General features: G+C 37.4%; 1 protein-coding gene across 2 annotated transcripts in view; it reads right to left on the bottom strand.

The window, feature by feature from the left end:
* The window catches only part of ANK3 (ankyrin 3), a 317,709-nt gene that overhangs the window by 23,964 nt on the left and 267,616 nt on the right, over nt 1-26,129 (bottom strand). The window contains exons 31-41 of one of the 2 annotated variants that reach the window (XM_069460452.1): nt 25,924-26,020; nt 25,347-25,575; nt 24,580-24,705; nt 23,726-23,848; nt 23,261-23,287; nt 22,079-22,160; nt 10,128-17,933; nt 9,428-9,502; nt 5,838-5,969; nt 4,773-4,916; nt 1,329-1,419 (exon numbers count right to left, since the gene is read on the bottom strand). In XM_069460452.1, coding sequence (XP_069316553.1) covers nt 1,329-1,419; nt 4,773-4,916; nt 5,838-5,969; nt 9,428-9,502; nt 10,128-17,933; nt 22,079-22,160; nt 23,261-23,287; nt 23,726-23,848; nt 24,580-24,705; nt 25,347-25,575; nt 25,924-26,020 — 8,932 coding nt within the window. Of the gene's footprint in view, nt 1-1,328; nt 1,420-1,698; nt 2,008-4,772; nt 4,917-5,837; nt 5,970-9,427; nt 9,503-10,127; nt 17,934-22,078; nt 22,161-23,260; nt 23,288-23,725; nt 23,849-24,579; nt 24,706-25,346; nt 25,576-25,923; nt 26,021-26,129 lie in introns of both variants that reach the window. The other variant, XM_069460453.1, reaches the window with a different exon arrangement.

The following is a 26,129-nucleotide window of genomic DNA, read 5'->3' as shown; positions in this document are numbered from 1 at the left end:
GGCATTTTCCTGCTTCTATGACTCATTAGTGTTTTTTTCCTATATAATTCATTGGCAGAACCTATATTAAACAAGGAATTTCAGCCTGTTTAATAATCATGAACACCTTTTCCCACATCAAAGTCTATTTCCTGATATGCAACTATAAATTAGGTGACTATATCTGAACACAGATATCAAAGTTAGTACTATTTGTCTTCTTTCAACAGTCTGTAGGCCATATACAGAAGTCATTGATTCCCTCTTAGGGAATTTTTATTGAGTAAGAAGCTTATCAATGATATGAAAATGTTAAAAATATTAAATGTGGTTATCATTCTTTTTCATCCAACCTAAATTTATCACTAGTTGCCACTGAAATAAAATGTATTTTAGTCTGATATGTGTGGAAATAAAAATACTGAGAGATTACTTTTTGCATCAGTCGTTTGGTAGGCATGACACATGCTTTCTTTTTTAATCTATAAACATCTCTGAGGAAGGCAGTAGTAGTCTTATTTCTAAAGATGATTAAAGTGATGTTTTTAGATCTTATAAATTAATCCAAAGTCACAATATACATACCTAATGGTGGTGGGATTTGAACCAACGTCTCAGAGACTCTAGACTCTCACCTTTCTAGGGCAGGGCCAATATACAAATCAACCAGATTCATGATCAGGGAATTATATTGGCTATAAACAAATGTCTATCATGGAAATATTATTTGGAGTAAAAAATTATATATTTCAAATTAAGAAAAACATTCATATACAAAAACATGATATATAAAATACGTGTTTTTCCTAGTATAGGACAGATGACTTCTTTCTCTGCATTTTCTACAATTTTAAAAATTGTACACAGAAGAAAGGAAATCTACCAAAATGTTAATGATAGTTGTTGGCAGGTGATGGGGTTGTATTTATTTTTTTATCCGTATTTTAATAGTTTATTTAATGAGCATATTTATGTTTACTAACTAAGAAACAATACAAATGTTTCTATAAGACTTGGACTTTTATTTATTTGAATGAACAATAATTACCATATGAAAAGAACAATGCAAGTAATAAACTAGAAAAGAGTAGTCTTCTAAAGGAAAGACAACGTATAAATCTTTGGCATGTATGTAAAATGTCTTGCATTTTACTTCAGGTTCTTGATAGTTTTGAAAATTATATTTAAATACCTCTCCAGGTTAACATAATGAACTGACCTTGAAAGCAGGTATTATCCTAAAACTGGAATGGTAATTTAGAAAGTGTCATTGCTAAAAAGCATATATTTAAAACAAACTATTAACAGGTAACCTGTGTTTCACTTTCCTTTCTTTGAAACAGCCATACCTGTCATCCAGTCGATCTAGTAACCCACCAGTTAGTCTTCGAGCTTGAGCAGGGGACTCTAGGTTTCCGCTTGGTATCTCGTTCTGCCAACCTGTAATTGAAGACATTTCCAGTTCTGCTTGCTGAACACGTTTAAGAATAGCCTGTACTTTTTCTTCTGTCATCTCCTCAGACTCTACTCCTTCTTCAAGTTGAATGTCATCAAATAGGGATTTGAGTTTTTCTTCCGTCATCTCCTCATCAGGACCAGATTTTCCTTTCTCCTGCTGCTCAGAGCTTATTCCTACTTTTCTAGTCTGTGTCAAGGGCTCTGCAGGTTTAACATCTTTTGGGGCCCCAGCCAAACTTCCGAGGTATTGAGGATACTCACTCAGACATACATCCTCCAACTGGCTCTCATCTATATCCACTGCTTCAGGCATTTCTGTTAAAGGCACTGAGTCTTCCAGTTTGCTGTCTTCTAAGGAAGTATCTTCTGCAGTTACGACTGGAGGTCCGTCTGCTGAATGTTCTACGTTTCCCTGGGAAGGCACTAGCCCATCACTCAGTCTACTGGGGGTTCTAAGGGGAGACTCTATGCTAGAGATATCACTAAAATAATCATCTTGCTGGAAAGGGGTGGGTGGTGTGTAGTGCAACCCTGTGGGGGTTTCCAGTTCCACTTGAAGGGAAGGATAACCTATGGAAGACAGTACATTTGGACTGACTGGAATGAATTAGAATACATCAAACAGAAACACATGGAATGACTAAAATTATATTAGGTATGAAAATGTATGATGAATTACAGAATAATGATAAATTTACTGGTTTAGTTCAATTAGATGTAACACAATGAAATAAAAAGCCTAGTGTAAACTACAGTAAAATAGAATATTAAGATATCAATTATTTCTATCCATTTTGGTAATTATAATACAATAATTTAAATATACAAAATAATTTAATCCAATATAAAGTTAGTTGTCATTATATAAGATACACTTGTTCCATGGCCAAATTTATTATTATCTTTCTACATTTAGCATGCACTAGTCATACTGTGGTGGACTGAATACAGCAAGCCACAAGAAACCAATTTTTGTAATTACCTATAACTTAAGAGCTATACAGACGAGCAGTGCAACCTGACTGTAATTCTGGTTCACATGAAATTTACAGCAAAGAAAAATGAATTTAATCTTTGGAAAGAAATGATTATTAGATTTTAGAGCAGTAGCAGTGGGAAAAAAATTACAAAGATGTTAGGAAAAAGATTTAAAAAGTAGACAAAGTAGAAAAGACTCCATGTAAAGTTTTTGGGTGTCATAATGTGACAGAGATGAAAGGGTTGTGGTGTATATGGAGGTCTTGGTGAAGTTGGTGATGGGGTCCACTCAGAGCCACGAATCCAAGAGAAAAAAGAAATGATACACAACAGAGATAGTAGGAAAACCATTTGCAAAGAGCACTCTGAATATTCACAACAATGCTACGAAACACAGAGTTTATTATGCAGCCTACACAAAAGGGAAGGAGGGAGCTAATCCCTTGTTTTGAACATTGCTGTGTGGACCCTGGAAGTATTTTTCTGCTTTAGCAGAGAGAAAAGTCAATAATAGTCTGGTCATGGTGAGGAAAGGAAGTTTCACAGAAGTTCAGCAAAGAGGAGAGACGGGAAAAAAAGGCAACGAAGCATATTTTCTGAATTACTGGTCTATAAAATAAAACCCTAATTTTTCCATCTGTCTGAGGTCAATATAAACTTAGCTGTTACTATAAATTCAAATTGCTATAGGTAAGTGGAAATTTTTCAGTTATAGTCAACTATAAATCAGAATCTTGTTGAAAAGTCAGCTAAGATTAGCTGAGGTTTATAACCTGCATAAGTGAAATTTACTTCATACATACATTCCTAAATTTCCCTAAGAAATTTTTAAACAAGGAATATAAAATATTAAGGTACAGCAACAAAAAGCCCTTGTGAACTTACTTCAATGACATTCTGATTTTAAAATGTTCAAATTAAATGAAGCTTTCAAGGCCATTGACTACTTCTGTTGTGTTCTGATGATTTTTATTAGAGTAATTTTTAAAAAATTTTAAGTATTTAAAAAAACATTTAAAAAAATTTTTTTAAATTTCAGAATATTTACAGGGGTACAAATGTTTTGGTTACATGGATTGCTTCTGTACTGCTTGAGTCAAAGTTATAAGTGTGCCCATCATCCAGATAGTATACATTGTACCTGTTAGGTATTATTAAAAATATTACTTATTTTTCCCAATAATATTAAAAGGATCTATATTTATCTAGTACAAAAAGAGTTTGGTTACCAATATATGGCCTCACATATAAGACAAAGCCTTGAAGAGACTCTGAAGTCTCTTCAAAGTCTTGAACCTTCTCTAAGGTTCTGTGGTATTTGTAAACTTAGTAAGAAACTACTTTTTACTTTATTATCCATTGTGTTTACATTATGAGGATAACAGGTATGTTTTAAATTTTCTGTTGACTATAACTTTAATAAGCAGAAATTTTCTAAGAACTTAAGATCTTTTTCCATATAACATATGCAGAATTAGAAGTTAATGATTGTTTGTCTAACTTTGCTAGTTTAAAAATGGAACAGTAGAAAAATATCCCTGGCTCTTTTTCCTGCCTCGACACCATCATCAAATTTTCTGCTCAAAATTCATGTAGGAATAAATTTCCATGTGTGAAGGTAAGACAGGACTATCTTGAAAACATAGTAAGATATTTATTATGCTTTTCTTAATACTTTGAAAAAAGCACCAATTTACATAAAAAAGTGACTTTATATAAATTAAGCTAATGTGAAAGAGGAATTATGTTATTAGTTACATTTATGCTCATTGAATTAGGTATTATGCTGCCTTTTATAAATAATAGATTAAGGAGAGTTTTTTCAGAGGATAAATGGCAGCATATGAAGTTAAAATGATGCTAAATAACTAAAACACTTGAGTGATACATTAGACTTTTTCAGTGCATGCTTTAAATACTTGGTCCCAGAGTAGTAATTTGCCATCTTACCTTGATCCAATACCTTGCTTATTTGGTAAAAATGGCTCAAAATTATATGAAGAAGAGAGATCACTAGTTTTTTGGGGTTAATATAAAAATTAAAAATGACAAAAGCAAGTATTCTCTAGATATTAAACTATCTTCCACTTGGACATATTAAATGTTAGAAACACCAACTCCTTCAGATAACTTATGCTTTCATACTTCATTATTTGTATTGTATATAACAGGCATTTACCAAGTTTGCTCTGGTATCAGAGTGTTTATTTGCAGACTCTGGCAGAGAAAATGCTGTGAAAATGAGAAATTAAGTCAAGCAAATCACAATCTAGTTGGTTTTAAGTGACTGCCTTGTCTGGCTGTACTTGCAAATTTTATCAGATGATTAAATAAATAGGAACACTAAATTCAATTACCATCGACAGGGTCATGGAAAACATTGTTCTCATCTGCAAAACTTCTGGTGCCTGAAATATTTCCATAATCAAATATTGGTCCTTCTAGCAGAGTCACTATATCTATTCGATTAATTTTTGTCAAGACCGACGTTAAGGCATCAGCTGAAAAGAAGAAAAAGAGGTTGAAAACCCAGTTAAACTGTTTTCTTCCAGCCCACACAATATCCACACAAAGCCATTGCTTTTGCCACCCTGCTGACATTGTAGTTCCTTCTTACTCCCTCTCTGCAATATCGCTATCCAGAGGGCTCAGAACACTTGCTGCTACAGAGAAGATGTTATGGTTTTAAGAATCACTTTGTGAAGCTGTGTGGACGACAGCCTTCGTTCCAGTAAAACAGCAGATGGGCCTTAAAATAGCCAGATTCCTTTTAGTTATAAAGGGATCTAATAAAACTAGTTCCTTTCCTTTTAGAATGTCAAAATAGGCCACCCTCTTATTTGATGCTGAGCATTTTAATGACTTGCTAAGGTCAGGCTGACCCAGGCAAACCCACAATAACTTATTCCACATTATCGTGGGTTGGCACTTGCTGAAGGATAGCACCACTCCCATCCCCCAGCCAACAAAACCAAGCCAAGCCCAACAATATCAGAGAATTTTCTGCCACCAAAGACCAAGCTGAATAAAACTATTTGCTTCCCTAATCCTGTCTTCCTCTCTGCACATCCACCTCCAGCCATGGCAGTAACTTCAGAGTGTTTCTGATGACTGTCCCATGATATAACAACTAGAATTATTTTTTCACTTTTGATGATCACGGAGAGAACGATGGACAAAATGCAAAAAATTCCCTGCTGCATGCTTTCCAAACAGTTTCCTAAGAGCAGAAGTTTAGACTATTAACACTAAAATAAATAAGTATAACTTCAAAAGACTTGCTATTACTTCATGGTCACTGATTTTTCTACATTATATGAAAAATTACAGAAAATTTAGAATATTTGAACATAACAGTAGGCTTATCTAAAATATTGCATATTTGCAGTTATAAAAGTTAAAATAATATAATTTTAGCATACTTGTAGCATTCTTTCCGTCCCTGGTAACCCATTTTTTTAATAACATGAAGCTTTGAGAAATTAAAGAATTTGGATTTTCCACACGTATTTGATTGATTTCATCCACTGAAAAATTCAGTTCCCTTGCCAGTTCTGTAGAAAAGAAAAAAAGAGTCACTAAGATTGCATAGTCTACTTTTATCACATATTTCATAAAAGTAATGCTCACTGCCACCAAAAAAAAGCAATAATTTTGTCGCAAAGCTCAAGTATAGCCTTGGGCATTCATCTTTATATACTTGATTTCACAGGAAAGTAGTGATCATACTCAGTCTGTGACTTAGGTACTTACAATCAGATTCCCTTTAGAGATAATTTTATAAAGATTTTTGGTCTTTACAAAGAGGATGTTGCTTGATTCTTTTAATTCAGCTAAATTCTCTAAAATTTGAGCAAACTGTGTACAAGATAGGTAGTGGTTTATAATTTGTGTATATGGCACAAGAGATGCTGATGGAGTTTGCCCTAAGCAATCTTTATGAAGTACACCTTTTACTCACATACTATTCCACTCTGTGTGCCTTCAAGTTTCATGAACTCAGAGGTTGTATGATGACTCCAGGCCAGATCATCATATATGATATACAGCCACTTGTATAAAAAATAGAAGGGAGACAGCTTTCTGTCCATCTACATGTATATACTCAAACACTTAGTCTTCTAAATGCAGAACGTCTTTGCAAAGATACATATGATCTGAGTATTGTGGCTGCCTTGGGAGAGGGAAACTTAGGAGACTTTTTGTTGTATGTTTTCTTGTGTATTAAAAAAACATTTATCAGGTATGTATTATACCTTAATGGTTATAAAAAATAAGAAATGGGAAAAAATGTTCCCATGGAAAAGAAATTGGTCAAGATTCTATCCCCCTTAACAAATATTTCTAGCAATTTGGCAAAATGCATTTAGAGACTCAAAAAAATCCAGATCTTTTGACCAAGTGATTTTTTTTTTGGAAATTTATCGTGATGATACATAAGGGTGTATACAAGGATTTATATACGTGAATGTTAACTGCAGACTTATATTACTGAAAAACTGAAACCAATTCACATGGTGAACAAAAGAATTACTGGCTTGCAAACTCTTTTTATGGCCTACAGTTAGAAATACATTATGTAACATAGGGTTTATATAAATAAAAGAAAATCTTTATGGAGCAAAATTTAGCCTTAATACATATAATATACAGACATTTTCTTTTATATTCCATTTAAAAACAAAAGCAAAGCATGAATTGACTTCATGGCTCATTAGTGCTTGGTGAACCACAGTTAGAAAAATACCATCGTGAGGTACATCTATTGGATATGCTCTTTATCCATTAAAGCCAAGATCAGAGAATATTTAATTTTGCAGAAATCGCTGTAGTTACAAATAAAAAAGCAGATTACATTGTATGTATAACATTGTAAAGGGCTTTTTCTAAAACATCAAAGCACATTAAGATGTTAATAGTGGTTTTGAGGGGCAGATTTAAATTTTGTTCTCTTAAATGCCTAAATTTCCTAATAATCTTCATTTAGATATAGTAATTCTAATTGGAGAAGATAATCATTTTTTAAGTTCTTCATCTCTTTGTGTTTTAAGAGAGAGTACTCTTATTACTCAACAAGCCCTCATCACCAAACTGTATCCATTGTCTACAGACTCAATGAAGAGCAAAGACACAGATACCCTAATTACCCTGATTTGATATGAATGTATCAAATTATCACACGTACCCCAAAATATGTACATCTAATACATATTAATAAAAAAATTTTTTTTAAATTCTTTTTAAAAAATTTTGTCTGGCTATCCTGATGCCCTATCTTCTCCAAAAATTTACTCTGACAAACTAAGGACTGTATTTGCTTAAGGAAAATAGTCTAATAGTTTTCAGCATATAATACTGCAAAATCAACACTTGTTCCAGTATATTTTCAGATTATAATGTCTAATGGTAAAATATAAATATTTTTAATTTGCGATTAGCGAATATTTATACATAACAAATTACTATTAACTCTTAACCACCTGCAAAGGATTACTCAGACCATCTGTATTTTCAGGCTCCACTTGGCTCCTGGGTCTTTAGCATGTACCTGAGAAGAGGGACTGGTGGAGGGAGAGAGGAGCGTTTGATATGGGCTAGTGGGGGTGAGCAGGGGGCTGAGGGCATGTAACGGAAAAAATTTAGATGAACTTGTTTCTCACTATCCGGTTTCACTTTCTCCCTTTTAATGACAGATAATTGTATGGAATATATGTTGTTGATGGTATGCAAAATGACTTTAGATATGACAGTGAACATTTATTATTTTAACTATTATGTTTTTTGGCTGTACACTAAAAATTACACTCAACCTATAAAACTTAACATTTTTCAAAACATGTGAGGTGGGATTTTGGGGGCTCTGTTAAGATCAAAACTATAAAGCAGAATTGTCCAGTTGACACAGAGCCTTGTCTTCATCTTTAGTGAAGCGAAATCAAGCCAAATAAATATTCCTTTTCTATGCACTGATTATAAACAGTTTCATTCATTTCACAGAATTTGACTGCTTTTGTAAATGGAATACATTTATTTACTTATATCCTATTTTTAAATTTTTATTTCAAAATTTAAACTTACTGTCCTTCCATTGTTTTATTTGTATGTTAATAGATATGGCAAAAAAAATCCTTGTTTCCCATTATCAAAGTAATACAAGGTTTTCATTGTAAATAAATCTTTGAGCATAGAAGTGAGTCCATATAAAGAAAAGTAGCAGGTAAATATGCAGGCAGATTGTATATGTATATTATAAAAATTGTAAAGATGACTTCACAATGACTAAAATTTGTGAAACCTAGGCATGGGTAAATTGAACTGTTGATTGCTCTGAGAACATTAACCATGTTAAAGAATTTGGATTATTTAAAGGTCATAGGCCTTTGCTATGTTTTCCTTTATGCTACAAAATAAATTTACTACTAGGTTAAAAAAAAAAAAAGGTTATTCTGTATTATAAGAAATGGCATTGTGAAGAAAGTACTTAAATTGAAGGTAAAATAAAATTGGAATTTCTATTCCTTCCTAGCACTCTGGGAGGCTGAGGTGGGAGGATCACTTGAGGCCGGGGGTTTGAGATCAGCCTGGGCAACATAGTGAGACCCTATCTCTAAAAAAAAAAAATAAACAAAAAATTAGCTGGGCATGGTGGTGCACACCTGTAGTCCCAGCTGCTCAGGAGGCTGAAGTGGGAGAATCGCTTGAGCCCAGGAATTTGAGGATGCAGTGAACTATGATGATGCCACTGCACTCTACTGGGCAACAGAGCGAAACCCCATCTCAAAAAATAAACAAATAAATAAATTTCTATTTCTTAGTGTATACGCATAGAAAAAGTTTTGGAAAAACACAGTATACAAGGTACTGTCAGTAATTATCTCTGGGTAGATAGAATTATGGATGATAAAAATGTTTTTTACTTGTCTCTATTTCTTAAAATACATGTACTGAACTGCTTGTGTGAGTAAGACAAAGAAATGACGAAACTGTTTCATTCAGGAGTAAACACACTTACCTGTCCAACTAAGTCCCAGGTGATCGGCTACTATTGCCATCCTGATATCTGTCCGTTCACATGGACTCTGTGGACCTACGATTTACAATTTCTTAATTAAAATAATCATCAAGAAAAATACAATACTGGAAAATTGCTTTTAGCAGTACGCAGATTTTACAGAGACTAATGCTAACACTGTACACTTAAATGTGTCCTAATCACCTACATGAACACTTCTTTTCACATGGCTCACTTGTTTTCAACCTGCATCAGGCCAAATGTCAGACTACAATGGATGCTCAATGTAATGAGATCGAACATGCTGACGAGCTAGCTACTTTATAACAGTTACAGAAGTGTCGTGTCGGTGAAAACACCATGATGGGATTTCAACATCGGTGCTTTTAACTTTGACAGAATCATATCCATTAGCACATTTAAAAAAAAAAAGTTGGTTATCTTGAATGACACCAATATCTTCAGCATGCTTCCCTAGCTGTCTACATCGTAATTTGATTGAAAGGAAGAAAGAAGAGTATATATAAGACAGCACATACACATGACAATGACAGAATGAGAAACTACGGTTAAGTCACTCCACAGGCAATCACAACAGTTCATGCACTAGGGTCTACGAGTTGGAAAGTGTTTACAAACTATGCTCGTTCTCCAGGATGTGAGCAGAGTGCTCGAGAGACCTGACTGCCTTCATTCTCACCAGTCCTCCTACTGCTCCTTTTCTCACTGCCGGCCTTTTCACTCTTTGATTTTAAAGGTGCTGCCTCTGTTTTCTTATCTCTAGCAGACTTCGTTGTAACTGAAGGCTGGCCACCCCGGGAAGTCTCGGACAACGACGTGTTTCTCGAGGTACTTTCTTCCTCATCGGACAACTCGGACTGCATCTTTTTGTCTTCTTCAGAGAGGCGGTCCACAAGCTTTAAGGTCTCACCACTAATTCCCTTAAAATATTCAATGGAATGTTTACATACTTCCTTGAGCTGACTTTTCCTAACTTTAACTGTGCTGGTGGTGGTGGTGGTGGCAGTGGTGGTGGTGGCAGTGGTGGTGGTGACACAGGTGGATCTTACCTTTACTGGCAACTTGGATGGAAGCTGTTTGGCCTTGCCTTTCTCGGGCGGCCCTTGCTTTTGTGTGGCGCATGCTTTTCTAACTGAAACTGTGTTTTCCTTGTGTGTGTTTTTCACGGGAATTCTGGACTTTACATCTGCACATGAAGAAGTAAGGGTTTTGGTTTTCTCGGATTGACTAACCTGCTTCGTTTTACTTGCTTTAATGTTTGGCGTAGGGTTTGGTGGGAAGGTATCTTTTGGTGAAGTGGCCTTTATGGGAAGTTTGGATTTTTGCCTAATCCCTACTGATTCCTTTGTCTTTTGCTGCTCTCCAAGAACTTTCTGCTTATCTCTTACGCAGTGTCCTTGTAGTACCCCTGTCTTTTTTCCTGACGAGCCTTTCACTGGATTAGCTTTCTCTGTGGTACAAGTGGGTGCAGAATGTTCTGTCAGAACTACATTACTTGTAATGTTATCTGTCTGTATAGTGGAAGAATCCAAATTGTTGTTGTTATTAAAGTTATCTTTTTGAAAATCATGTTTTTCTTGGGGCCTAATGCCCGTCTGGCTATTGGCTGTATTTGAAATCATTGTTATAGTTTCATTTTCTAACCCCTGACCACTGGTCATCACAGCTTCTATCTTATCTGTCATTTCTCCAGGGCCTTCTTTCTTCATGGTCATGGTGGATGCAGAGATTCCCATTTTTATAGGCGTGCGCAACTTGGGGTCAACTTTAGAGGTGTTAGTGGCTGCTGCTGCTTTCTCCAGGGAGCCACTACTGGATGTGCCTTCCTGACACTCTCCGCTGGTCGGGATGCTGGGGTTAGGTTCCACTGGAGGTGCCTCTACATTTCTCTCTAGATTGGTTTCTACAGTGGTGTCCCCTGACTGTGGCTGTGGTGTGGCAGTGACCATACTTTTATCCCCTTCCCCCTGGTCCCCTGACTTCCCTTCAGAAGTATGCTCACCAATCTGGAAAAATTGGAGCCTCTCTTCAACAAAATCCCTCTTGCTCATGTCAATTGCACCACTGCGAGTCATCTCAAACATTTTTCCTTCATGAAATGGGAAGGGGTTAGGCTCACTAGTTGGGGTACTTTCATCAGTTGGCGTTCTGGCTGGCGTTGTATCAGGGGTTGTTGCTGGAGAGCGGTCATCCACCGCCAGACCAAATGGCTTAGTCTCATCTTCCCGTGATTTACCGTCAAAAACTTCATCATCCCCTCGGTTATTAGACCAAGGGTCAAAATCTAGACCTTTGGTGGCTACCGTTTTAAAAGGAGTAGCAAATTCTTCATCTACTTTGTAACTGAAGTAAGTATCAGGAAACACTGATCTGTCGGGATGTCTGCCTTCTAGGGTGAAAAACTGGGCCCCTGACTTCTGATCAGTCTTATCAGGAGTCTTTTCAGATGAAGAACTTCTGGAGGGTGGCTTATCTTCATCTGGTCCCACCTTTCCCTCCTCCTCGATAACTTCAAGTTTACTTTGGCTGAAAGAGCGATCAGCTGGCTTCAGAATGCCCTCTGTGTTCCAGACATCTTTCTTGATCTCTATGGTTTGACTCGGGAGTTTAGAATCGCTCTCTGTCAGACCGTCGTCTTCATCTTGCAGGTCGTAGCCATCCAGAGAGTCGATCTCCGTGGCGTCTGTATCATGAGAAAACTCTGCTGTGGTTGCAATGGAACACTCTGTGATGGACTGGTCATTGTTCCCATTCTGGGCAGTTTCATTCTGAGGTGAATCGAGGCCAAGGCCAAATTCATTATCCTTTCCAGATCCGTTACTTTCCAATTCTTTCTGGTTGGAAGCCTTTTCAGCAGAAGCTTTGGATTTTGTCATTTCTTTTTGCTCATCATCTACTTCTTTTAATTTGAAGGTGTATTTTTTAACTGGGACTGGTTGATAAATAGATTCGTCATCGCTTGAATCGCTGGCGTCTGCCCCGGGAGGAACTGGTGAAGGTGGCTGCACTCTGATGACTGGTTCAGCCAGTTGGTATTTGTCATGCTCATCTTGCAGACTGACTTCAATCAGGTCAACCTCTTTTTCATGGAGATAATGATGCTTCTTATCTGCCTCAATCTGGTCTGCATCCAGCGGTGGAGGAGGGGGGAATTCAATATAGGCAACTCTGTTATTTTTGGGTCTTTGGTTAGAGTCCTTGCTCACATCTTTGGGCATTTCCCGCTCAACTGTTGTTTCCTCCACTGTAGTCTGCTTTAGGGAGGTCGACTTGGCCTGCTCTTCCTCCTCTGACTCCTCAGAAACCTCAGGAATTGGGCTGGGTTTGCCTGGTATATAAGCTATGAGCGAGTCTGGTGTCTTAGACGTAAATTCATAACTCACTTCCTCTGAACTAGGTGTTTCTGGGGTCAAAGGGCTTTTCCCAGAGCTATCTAAAAAGGATACTTGCTCTAGAGTATCATCTTCTGGACTACCTTGGGGAGAAGGAGGTTGCTTTTGCTGTCTAGTTGTATAAAAGGTCCCCCTGGTTTCTTGTACTGTCTTACATTCCTGACTTATGATTTTTTTTATACTTCCTTGTTGTATCTCCTTTTCATATTGCTTCCCCACTTGTACAAAACTGACATACACAGGTAAAGTTTTTATCTCTTTCCCACCCTCTGTCTGGGCCAGTGGTGCAAGTTTTTCCAATCCATCAATGGGACTGTGGTCGAATACATCACTAGAGGGAGATTCCTTTCCTGGGCTAAACTCTAAAGAATCAGGAGATTTGGTGGGGGAGGTTTCAGTTTCATCGAGAGGTGGGCATAAACCTACATAACTCTGATGTTTGGAAACTTTGCTGATTTCTGAATAGGTAACTTTTTCATCTTCTATAGAATTAAAGTGCTGTGTCTCAACTGTCTCTTTACTTATACTTGATTGGGGCAATTTTTGTGATAGTTCGTGTTTTGGAAATGGCGACTGCTCACAAAAACCATCAGGAATATTAGAAGACAGCATTCTCCTCTCATCAGCGACTCTGACTGGCATGTGTGACACTGCTGAGCTCTCACTTCTCCTGGAAAGTTGATCGAGAGAGCCCCCTGGATGTTCCCCTTCTTTAACAACATATTCCCTATATAAGACTTTTTTGGAGGGAGATTTTACAGTCATTTCCTTAATTTCTGAGAGAGAGCCATTTGTTAACAATTTGTGTTCTCTCTCAGTCACAGACATAAATTCACTTTTTTGATCAACACTTTTACTCTCAGGGTGACCAATGTGATTCTCTCTTACATCATGAACAAGCACATGCGAAAGTTTTTCTTTCTGAGACTTATTGTTAGTGGCTCCAGAACTTTCCCATGTTCTAAAGACCTTTTTGTCCCACGGTCCCTTAGTTGCTAAATCTGAGGTTACATGACATGCCAAGTCTTTAGCCTGTTGCTCAGAAAAAGAGTCAGGCATTGCTTTACTTGACATTTCAGTTCTCTGTTTTTTCACATCATCGGAGCCAGTATCATTTACAACAATTTCGTTGCTTTGGGCATGCTCATCTTTAGCTTTTAATACCATAAAATCTTTTTGCACAGATATACTTTCATCTGAGAGGTCTATGGCCTTCTGCTGTTTTTCTCTAGCAAAAACTTGGTAGACAGGTAGCTTGCTCTCCTGTATTTTTTTAACTGGGATTCTGGATTGGCCATCTGACCTTTTCTCTTCTTGAGACATGTCCTTACTTTTTGCGTGGGTGCCTTGTTCAAATTTTAATCTAATGGAACTGAGTTTAGATTGTTTGAGCTGAAATCCAGACTGAGGCCCGTCTGGTGCTTTGCTCTGTGAGATACTTCCTTTGGCTTCCCCTGCGGACTCGCTGTCCTCGGTCTGTTGGGAAAGGACCTTCTTCTCCGGGCTGCTGGGCAGACTGGACGCTTTCCTTTCCTCGGCCATGGGGAGGCCCTGTCCGTCGTGGCCATGCTGCCTTGCCTTAACCCATTCGTCACTGGACGTCAGCAGTTCTGTTAGCAGTACTTTCTCAGGGCTGCTACTCGTAGAGCTTTGAGAAGAGTATTCTTTGCCATTTTTAGGGCGTGCCTTCTTCTCTGGGGACTGCAGTTCATCGTTTAGCTTTTCGGTTTTGTCACGAAAAAACTGTGACACTTCAGTCAGTTTTTCTTCAGCCTCCTTCACGGTCCTGTCCACCCTATCTTCATATATCAACTTCTCTCTACCTCTGTCTAATCTGTCCTCAGTAAAGCGCATCCACATGGCATGTTTTGGACTACTAACATCGCCAGAATACTGCAACACTGTCACTTTATCAAAATGCTCATCTTTAGACACTTTACCTACACCATTTTCAGATACATCTTTATAGATTTTGGAGAGAATTTCTTTTTTGGGGGCAGTGGCTACTTTTTCTCTGGACCGCTTATCAGACCCCTGTAACTCTGAGCTAGGGGGTCCTGCATGGTCTGTAACCGATTCCTCAGTATCAGAATGAGATACATCTAGCTTTTCTGACAGAAGCATTTTCTCAGCAAACCTGTAAGACTCCCCTCTTAGTTCTGACAACTCATCGTCATGGTATTCTATTGAGTGTTGACTCAAAAGCTTCAATGTTTTATAAGAGTCATCAGATATGAGTTGAGCAGAACTAGGGCGGCTATCTTCTTCTTGGGACACAGGAGTGTTTACTCTGGAAGACTCCAGATAAGAAGGCAATGACTCTTCGGCAGTAAGTTCTTCTTCTTCTTGCTGACCCTGTTCCTCTGAACAAGGAAAAGCATCGTGTTTTTCTGGCAGAAAATCTTTTAGGTTAATATCTCCCCGGGATAAGTCTTTCTGATATACATACATTTCTTTTTCTGGATGCTTTTTGGTCTCTCTAATAATGACTTCAGTGGGCTCAGCTTGGTTACCTTTTTCGATGTGGACTTCTATTATACGCTCCAGTTTGGGTTTCATTTGGTTGTCCTTCTCTGCATGCTGGGCTGAGGTTTCAGCAGCAGACTTGTGAGCATCTGGCGACACTGCCGACTTATGTTCAAACAGACCTGCCAGTTCTTTGGAAGGGTCCCGCCCGGACTGAAAGGCCTTCATGATGTCGTGGACTGACATGGTTTCTTCAATTCTTTCAGAGGCACCTTCACTGCCTGGTGGAGAATGATAAACCATTCTGGTGGTTGTGGTTATGTGAGTCTCTTCTTTAACACGCATGCCTTTGCTCAAAACCCGACTGTGGTCATCTTCTTCACTACTGGCTTTCATTTGAAATGCTTTCACTTTTTCTTTAATACTAGAGGTGCTGGGCTTTGGTTCCAATTCCATAAATGTAGGTGAAGGTTTAGGTGACACGGGTTCCTCTGGTTGGGACTGGGGAGCATCCCCAGCTGAGGGCTCGTAGCTCCTGATCACATGCACCACTTCAGTTCTTGTTTCTGTGATGACGGGAGGGATGGGGACTTCGTGAAAAAGTGGTTTGGGACCAGTGCTCTCAGCGCTCTGTGGGGCTGAAGGTGTTTTTTCACTTCTTGTTTCAAAGCCACTGTCAGACAAGGGACTTTTATCTTGGTCATGTTGAGAAAAGTCATCTGGAGACTCTAAAATAGTATCTGTTCCAAAAAAGGAATCAGCCATTTTGCACAATTCTTTCTCAGAGGTGGAAGGCCTCATGGAGGCTGGAGGCATTTTGAGTTTGTGTTCCTGCAAAGCAATTGCTGGCTTTAAAATTCTTTTCTGTCTCTCCTCACCATCCTTCTTTGCATCCTCAAACTTGTACTTTAAGTTTGTCAGTGAACTACTCCCAATATCATTTGTCAGGTAGTCAATAACTTTAGTCAAGTTGTAATCCTTTTCGGAGGCGGCTTTTGCTTTTACTTGCACTCGCTCCGGCAGAGATGGAGAATGGCTCATGGCAGCTTGTTGTCTGGCTTCTCGTATTTCTTCTGAACTGAATTCTATCCAGTCATCTTCAGGAGAGTGTCCTTTGTCACTCTTTGGTGATTTAGGTGATCCTTTGTTATCTACGCACACATCCTTTTTAAGGATTTCACTAACTTTCACTAAGTCTTCCTTTACTTTCTCAACAATTTTGAAAGGTTCTTCGTCGTCAATTCTCCCTTCTTTTGGGAGTTCGGGTTGGAATGGCTTCTCCTCAGGCACGTCTGTCTGCAGTATTGCAGTCATCCGCATTAGGTCCTCTTTCATTTCAGCCACGTCTTTTAATATCTCCTGACTGGAAGATAAAGAAGATGGTGTAGACAACTTAAGGGCAGAGGGTGCAAGGAACAAAGATGACTTAACTGGAGATGAAGTTCGAGTGAAATGAGGCTGAGGACGTGTCTCCGTAGTCAATGTTTTAATGGGTGACAGCAAGGCTGCTGCTGATTTTGTAAGTGAATTAGAGTCTGGAAGTTTCTTTAATGCTGGTTCTGGCAAAACATTGACTACAGAGTATACTGGCACTGTTATTATTGATGAAGTTACAGATGAGGTAGTTGCAGATATTGACGACCCGAGGGATGTATAGAGTGCACTTGCGGAAGGAGGAGTTCTTAGAGACTGAAAAGCTGATGGTGCTGCAGAAACGTATGACCTGAGTGGGGAAAATGGCATGGCTGTTGTGGTAGAAAACACTTTGTCAACTGTGTCAGTGGCTGCACTGACCACAGAGCTCACAGAGTTTGTAGCTGTTGAAATTTTTTCCTGTAATGTGGCAGTGGCTTTGCATCCGTTAATTAAAGTTGAAGATGATGGATATTTCAGAGGGGAAATAGATCCATTGACTAATGCTACCTCTGCATGTCCAGGCATCTGTTTCACGGGCGATGAGAGGGAAGATGCCATCGTAGCTTTAGCTGATGAAATGACATCAACAGCTGATTTAGCTGGAGACACCACTGACTTTAAAGGTGAAGATATTAGCGGTGCCGCTGATGTAATAATGGACTTAAATGGCAAACTTGAGGAATACATATTAATGTTTGATTTGGGAGAAGCAGGGGGTGTCATAGTAATTGAGGACCTCTCCAAGAGAGACCCCGCTGTAGTCACTGGAGAGGTTCGTGAGGAAAATGTAGAATTGGATGCCAGCCCTTTTAAGGGCATAGCCTCCGTGACAGCGGGAGCTCTAGCCAGGGTACCAGAGGAAACTTGGATATTGTATGGAGATTGTGACACCACAGTTTTTATTGGCGAAGAAATTGTCCGGAAAGATCTAATTGGAGATGCCACGTCACTAATGGACTTTACTGAAGACGTAGTTGATGCGCCTAATGTGGATTTGATTGGAGAAGGAGTCGAAACAGACCATATTGATTTTAATGGAGAAGCTGATGGCGTATTAGAGGAAGAACTTGATAAGGAAGTGAAGCCTGACTTGGCCGGCCCGGGCACTGTAATCGGAGCTGTTGTCCAGGACTGGTATGGTCTTGTAGAAAAGAATGGCTTGTATGAGTAAGTGGTAGGGAGGGATCTTGTTGCTCCTGCACTCCGTTCAACTGTTTCTTAAATTTTAAAATGAAATCAAACACAAAAATCAACAAAAATGGTTGAGAAACAGAGAGACCAGAGAAAAAAATTGGTCAGTAAACTTTGAAATATTACAAAAGCAAGTACAATTGTTTGCATGATTTAGAATGGAAGAGGCAAAAGGAACGACTAAGTAAAAGAGGAAAAATAAATTTCTATGCACAGAACTAATCCAAAACTAAAAAAAAAAAACCCAACTAAATAAAAAACAGAGCAATGTGAAATGAAAGACAGGAAAAGCACATCGCAACCAAATGGGCCAACAATGAAAAATAGAAAACATGAGAAAAGAATTAATGATGAGAAAAGTAACCACAATGGAAAACCATTCCCTTACTTCCTATTGACTTTCTTATGTGCTGGTTTTAAAATATCAGTAGCCGTTCTATTTTGCCTGTATAGGTACATGTTTGTTTTGTGCAACCATATGACTATCATTTTAGTAATTTCCAACGTTCCCTCTCCTTGAGCTTTTCCATTATACAGATTGCACCTACTGAGAACCATTTCAATATGTGTAGCTATACATTAAATATCTAAAACTCTTTTTTCAAAACCACTCAAGCCTATTTCATGCAGAATCCAAAATAACTTTTAAGTGACAGGCAACTGATGTGCAAACTGTGAAGCCACTGGATTTTAAATCTGTTATCTTCCATGCACAATTCAGGTATGCTTCACACCCATAAAAAGCCAATAAGAGCAAGAAATTTTCTGAGTCAGAATTTTAAACAAAAAACAAAGAAAAGGAATGTTTGCATTTATTTTTTCCATGCAGTATATTCCTTTTGATGAGGGAAAAAGAAAACATAATATGAAATGATTTTAAAATGCATGTGTACATACAAAGGGAAAAAAAAAAAAACAGAAAAATATGGTTCATGGTTACCATAAGCAAGCAATGCAACTGAAAACATTTTATCATGCACAATATATCATGGCAAACAAGCCAATGAAGTAATACAATTTGTATGCCATATTATGCACAATATATAAACTTTAAAAATACTTTTATAAGAGCATTTAGAAAGAAGAGCACACTTTTTCCATGAGATGTGAAGTCTTGGTACCTTTTGAGATTTTAGAAAAATATTTTATACTGCACATAATAAAATACATCTGTAAGTAAATATATCCACGTCTATAGCTGTCTTCATTATGGATAATAGAATATAGTTTATCTGAGATATTTTTGCATAACCTATTCTACTTTTAATTCTTAAAAGGTATCACAGGAGAAATCTAAAAAGCACAGTCATATTTTTAATACCCCATAGTTAAGCACCTATAGTGGGATATGGTGTATATATACATATACACATATATAGGTTTATCAACTGCAAAGGTACCAATTCTGGTGCCTTCCTAGAATATTCATGGGACTCACGTATACCTCAAACACTGGAGCAGCCATGAGGTGGACCTACCACTAGGGAAGATGGATGTAATACCAGCATTTCTTCTGGCAGTGGGGCAAGAAACACACAAATGAGGTAAGCACACTCACTGAGGGAACACAAACATACACTCAGTCCTCTCTACTTCTACAACTCTAACAAACAAACCGAGCTGGTCACAGAGGTTTGGAATGCCTGCCCAAGGGCTAACGTTCTACGTCAAAGTTGAGCATAGTCTCACTCCGGGAAAGTACCAGTTCAGAATAATAATGAAACTCGAAGAGAAAATGAGAATCTGCTTCAGCTTTTATGCTCCTCTTCGTGCTGTGCCCGTGCCATTGCTACAATCCAGTCCTTGGATTAGCAGCTACTCCCACAAGGGTGAAGATTTTCATTCCTAGTGTACATTTAAATTCAAACATTCAGAACATATCTTTTTCTAGGCTTACATATTATTCTAAAGAAAGTGGAAGCACTAAAGAAAAACTCACCTATTCATTATCCCTCCTAGCCATAATTCTCAATATTATATTGCTTAACTTTTTTGGACATGTCATACTGTAAATGCAATGTTTGGGCATTCCTCCAAGTCAATGATTTGGGCTCAGTCCATGTCTCAAGAGGATTTATTTTTGTAACTACCAGAAACTGGCAGAGCATCTCTCCTTGACCGCTGAAGGCTGACGCCACCAGGCAGAGAAGTCTCTCGAACCATGTCTATGGTTTTATACTTTGCAAGGAACAACCAACTTACCAACCAGTTACACACTTCATGCTTTAATCGTATGCTTTGTTTTAAAGGATACCCTTTATAAGGAAGGGGAATTTCTGGATGTTAGGCACTGAACTATACCTGAATCTTTTTTTCTGGGGTCAGGGGAGCATGAGGAGAGGAGCTGGAATGGCAGGCTGGTGAGTGAGAGAAAAGTGGCATTCACTTAGCAGCACCAGTTTAGAGGCCATGGCATTTACTTAGTTTTTAGTTCCATCTAATTCCTCTTCTCTGTTTTATGAAAGGCCACATAAGGGCAGTAAACAGAGGATTGAAAAATACCCTCTTCCTTAGAAGTCAAGGAACACAAGCTGCGTATACCTTAGCTGAATCTAACCCAAAAGTAAAAACACTTTTGTAAGCGGGAAGAATTGAATTGATTTGGTACATACTTGACCTTATAATTTAGGTATCCCCCAAACAAACATCTTAGCAACCAGAATAAGAGGGAAACTCGCCTGCCCTAAGGTGCCTCCAACCTAAGTAGCCTGTCCATTGAGATTGTCCAAAGTTTAAGGATGTTGCCTGGGGGGGGGGGGTCCCACCCAATTACCCAGTGAGGCTTACCCTGTGAGGGTCTCTAGGACAAAAGAGTATTCCACAGAAAACCTATACCCAACATATTTAGTTGTATTGAAACCCTCTAGCTATACACATACCCCTTCCCTGTTCTGTAGCATAATGGGAGTTAATTTCAGTCCTTATGTTTCTGGAAGGATTTAGACATTTCTGCTAGAGGAGAAAACTGAAATCTGAGGGAATGCTGGTCAGCGTGGTAGAGCTTCATTTCTCTTGTACTCCCCATTTTGTATCTGAATATAAAAGCTTCCTTAGTAGTCCAGGAGCTAGATTCCAGTAAATGATGTTAAGACCATCTAAGTAGTAGAATCGTTTCCTGCTGCATATTTTGTATGTTCTGTTGCACCACAGAAACAAGAATTCAAGAAAGGTGGGAAAAGCCAAAGTTGTGGCTCTTACTGGTAAATTTCCAAACCTCCCCGAGGTCAAGAAACTGCATCAATGGGAAACAGCTAAGAATGAATCACTAATTAAAAATAATTTTGGTATACATCCTTCTCTAAATGAAGCTCTCTGATGGTTAAAATGGCACGACTCTGCTCTATATCAATCAAACACAGTGCTGCTCTCAGGACTCTTAGTTCCCGCTGGTGGAAGGGTTATCTTGAGGGCTGTAGTGATCACCAGAGGTGATGATCACAAGAATGAGGGAAGGGGAGGCAGGAGGCAGAGAGAAAGAGAATGATCGAATACGACCAAATGAATCTATACCTTGATACTTGCAAGCCAGTTAACAATGAACCAAAACAATCACTGACAAAAGAAAAGGGTTACTAGTCTAGTGAAGACCAGCCTTAGAATTGGTATTTTAATAAAGGAAAGGAAGAGAAGACAGAGGGGGAGAGAGTGAGGGAGGGAAGAAAGAAGAAATCTGTAAACAAGTGCTACCTCAAGAAGGTAAGAAAATATAATTCTTGCAAAGTGGGAAGAAAAAGATCAGGACTAGGATATAACAACCTATCTCTATTAAGAAAAAATGAGGTAACAACCAAAGTAACTTTAACATCCTTTCTTCCATCCTGTATTATATATGTAGAAGTAAATATTTTCTCCTCTGAGCATAAATCTAAAGTACCATTAGTATTTATCTCCTAGCATAGTTAACAATCAATGTAAAATCAAGGTTTTACAAGAAAAATAATAGATGTTTCTAGTTACAAAGTAGTTAACAGCTTTAAAGCTATGGGTGTTTTTATCTTGTCTCTTCAACACAAAAGTATTAGATTCTATGATTAGGTTTTCTGGCAGGCAATTTTGCTTTTGTCACTTTTTGTTTCCCCGATGCCACCAAAATTTAGTTTGTATAGAAAAAATGTCTCTTCTTATAAAAATCCACATAGATTAGTAAAAGTGTTAGAAAACTCACTCATTCCAGGCTCAGTCAAGTAGCTGTAGCGCTTACGTAAAGCTAAAGATGCAAAGCTCTGTCGTTTATCTGCTTTCTCAGTCTGAAAAAGAAAAAAAAAAAAAAAAAAAAGACAACTCTGTTTCCAACTTCCCTGTGGCATTTTCACAGTTTTGAAACATTCTGTAGGGTAGCATGCTGCTATCTTGTTTATCCTTATTTTTCTTATGCATTTTCCGCTGGAAAATGTTAAATTCCTACTGGGATTCTATAACCCCGCCCCAGTAACCCCACCCCAATGTCTTCACCAAATAACCATCAGTGGGCAAATATAAGAGCATCAACACAGCAGACTACAGGGAAGTACAAATAAAAGACAAGCATTACAGAGACTTCTGATGCTGAGCAGTAACTCTTCCCGAATCCATTCGTATTGAAAGCACATATATCACAAAGTACACTCACTCTATGTGAGCACATTCAAGGGAAAAAGGCACACAAAATTGATTATTCCAATTACTACTGTGGTTTCTGTATGTTTATAGGCATAAAATGTAGATGAAGAGATTAAAAATAGATTAATGGTTTTATCTGAAGTACTATTACTGTGTCCTAAGGCTGCCAATTCTATTTATTACTAATGATGTGGGGGTTTTAAAAATCCAATTATCATATAACGTGGAGAAATATTAGGAGATAAAAGGGAAAATTCTCTAAAACTTAATTGAATAACTCTTAACAAAAATGACTGGGATAAATTTCTTTAGTGAGAATATCAAATATTTATCAACAGCCAGTTAGCAAATATTTTATATTACATATAAGTTAATTTGTACAATAAAATTTCATATAACACATTGGATAGCAGGGAATAGTAGAATGTGCACATGGAGGTTTTAAAATGTATATTTTTATAGATGCTAATTCATCCTATTTGAAAATTTTTAAAGAACTTCAGTTCTTTTTAAATCATTAGCTGGATTATAATTTTGTTGAATATATTAAAGTACTTTTATGTACATGTGAAGGAACAGTGAACCATTTTTTAAGAAAAATACGTACCCTTTTTTAACTCACTTAAGCTAAGGCCTGCAAAATTATAATTTTTAGGTTTCCCACACTTCAGCCCTCTGCAACTTGTTTTACACAGATGCAATTTCTATTCTACTTCTGAGAGAATAAAAGCAGAAGTATTCATATTACCTCATCATCTTGATCTGACTCTGTCTCCTTTTGGTTCCAAGATGCATTGCAGAGACAAGGAATATTATAATGGACAGCAGGGAAAAGAATATCAGGATATGAAAAGGACTGAGTAGGGAGCACAAAATGCAAGCTGATTTAGAAAGCGCAAAGCAAATCAAAAGAGGCCAACAAAAAATATCAACTGTACACCCATGGCAAATTAATGTATGACATTACTGGAAAGCATAAAAATCTATGAACTACCAGCAGAAGCAGAAGCGAGAAACAGAGGACTCCATCATACAAACTATAAGAACTGGACATCACAGTAACAAGACCTAGTCAATCTACACAAGGAGACTACTAAAACTTGAATTTCAAGAGCTTTAATCATGTTACAAAGCATTCCTTAATTGCATACAAAGGGCCCACTTCTTCAAGACCAGGGAAAGAAAGTTCAAATAAACCAGTATTAAAAGATACCTTTTTGTGTGCTGGCAGAGTGATATTTAAGTTGCAAACAGCTGTTTGAGGCAGTCCTTTTGTTGTCTTTGGTTCTTTCAGAAAAGACAGACGGCCACAGGGCTCTTGGCTGGTGTCTCTAACCTAGAAGAATTTAGGTAGTTGACAGTTATAGAAAGAGACTTTTCTGAGGAGTTTTTATCTGTGGTAGAGCTAACTGTGTTTGTTCTATGAAGCCCTTGGAGAGGCAGGAAAGAGAAAAGATGATAACAATTACATGTCAACCAGGGTGGTCATATTTGAACTCATGCCCAATTCCTAGCCTAAATACAGGATTGCTGTGTCTGATTGTTTTAACCTGACGATTCATACTATAGTCTATGAGGTTATATGCATTTTCTTCTTGTCTAATCATTTTTCTCAAAACTTCATTTTTGCAACAATAATACCAAATAATAATAAGACAATTGTCCTATCTCCTTCTGTTGTCTGAGGAGGAAGATGATCTCTTCAGGATATCCCTGGGCTCCATCAGAAATGGAAATGAGACTTGAATACTGTATTTGGATTTCATTGATTATTACTGAACATTAACCACATATGATACATTTTATTATACTAGATAGGTTTTACAAATGTTTGCTTAAATACAAATTATTAAACTTTTTAAAAGGTAAAGATTGTCCTTACTAATTATAAGGCTTTGCTGGCTCAAAAGTACACTCTAATAGAACTAGAGCAAAATCTGACCTTGTTCTTATGAATTCAGAATTGGGATATTTCGAACTTAATAAATCACTAAAAACTTTTCCTTTGTATTCTCTAAGAGCATTTTTTCCCCCTAATTCACATACTCTCTGTTAAAGATGATTTACCTTGATGGAAAATGGCAGTCTATTTTCTTTGAAAGCATAAAAGTTAAAAACAAGTTGCTGTCCTGCTTTGGTAAGTGGGGCCAGATTTCCATAACAATCAACATAAATAGGTTTTCCTTCCAGAACCTTTTAAAGAAATACATAATTTAGTGTTAGTTTGAGTTGGAAGTAGTTTGTGACTTTAGGTCACGTAACATTACAAGATTGGCATGTTTCTGTATCACATCTGTTTCTTTATTAGCGGTTACTTCTGTGGTGCTATTTGCAATAAAAATAACTCTGTACCCTTACACTTACCAGTTGTAATTGGAAATCATATCATGGACACGTACAAAACAGAATTATTTATTTATATTCTTTTAACTTTGAGCATGTTTAAGAAATGCCTCACATCAATCACTTATTCATATGGACTTTGAGAGCATTTTTTTTATTCTTAGATACGTACATGATTCACTGAGTTTGAAAAAGGAAAATCATGGTAATGTGTATACGCAGTGATTATGAAAATAAATAGTCACAAGAAAGTGGACACTACAATTTCGACTTATTAGTACTACATTTTAAACAACTAAGACAACCCCAAAAACACTTAAAATAATTTGAGAATGAATCTATATTAACTTTTTTTAAATAAAAAGTAAAATTTAACATAGTTGATATTTATAGTGAGTGTTATATGGCAAAAAAAAAAAAAACAAAAAAACAAAAACCACCTCACGTCTGGGAAACGTAATTAAATGAACTTGTTTTTGTGAACAAGGTACCTCAATATCTTTGCTTCTTGCAACTTCCTCAAAATTCTCTTGCTGCTCTAAAGTTTTGTCCACTTTGTCATCTGTCATGCAGAAACACCGCAGGGAGGATTCTACGGGATCGTTCATTTTGGCAAAAACAACAAACTTGGCCATATATGGAACACATATTAACTCTCTGTATAGTTGCGTGGCTAACCCCACAGTTTCTAAAACTTGATGGCAGTCTGCAAGCCAAAATCTGAGAAAAACAAAAACAAAACAGAAGTATGAAGATGAGGTGATTTAAAAGCCAAATCTTAAAAAAAAAAAAAAACCTCATGATTAAAAAAATCAGAAGATACAAGGGAACTAAACCAAAACATTATTAACTAGTCCATTTAAATAGCAAAGATGTTTACTCTATCTATCAAACACAGAAACTCTGTGTTTATTATTTAACAATTTTGCTAAGCAAATGCTAAGGATTTTTTTTTCTCACCAAATTTTTTAAAAAAAATCATGTTAGTATTGAATGTAACAATTTTTACTTTCCAAAAGGTAAAAAAGCTAATTCCTTAGTGCTTTTGGGTATCCTTTATTTCCATACCTGGCCGAAACATTGGTTGTAAAAGAGACACAGTCCTTTATAAATGTCAAAGGAGTCGTTCCTGTGATGTCTTCCCACTGAGCAGGTGAAGTGCCCCCTGAGAGAACAACAGCAGATAAATTGACTTTATCACGGGAGATGCTCTTTGTGAAATTTTCATCATCATCCTCGTCTTCTTCCTGGCAGGAACTGGCAAAGCTTCAATA

The sequence above is a fragment of the Eulemur rufifrons genome, chromosome 28 (assembly GCF_041146395.1).
Source record: "Eulemur rufifrons isolate Redbay chromosome 28, OSU_ERuf_1, whole genome shotgun sequence".
NCBI lineage: Eukaryota > Metazoa > Chordata > Mammalia > Primates > Lemuridae > Eulemur > Eulemur rufifrons.
The sequence above is the reverse complement of the archived record's forward strand: the minus strand, read 5'-3'. Positions and strand labels throughout refer to the sequence as shown.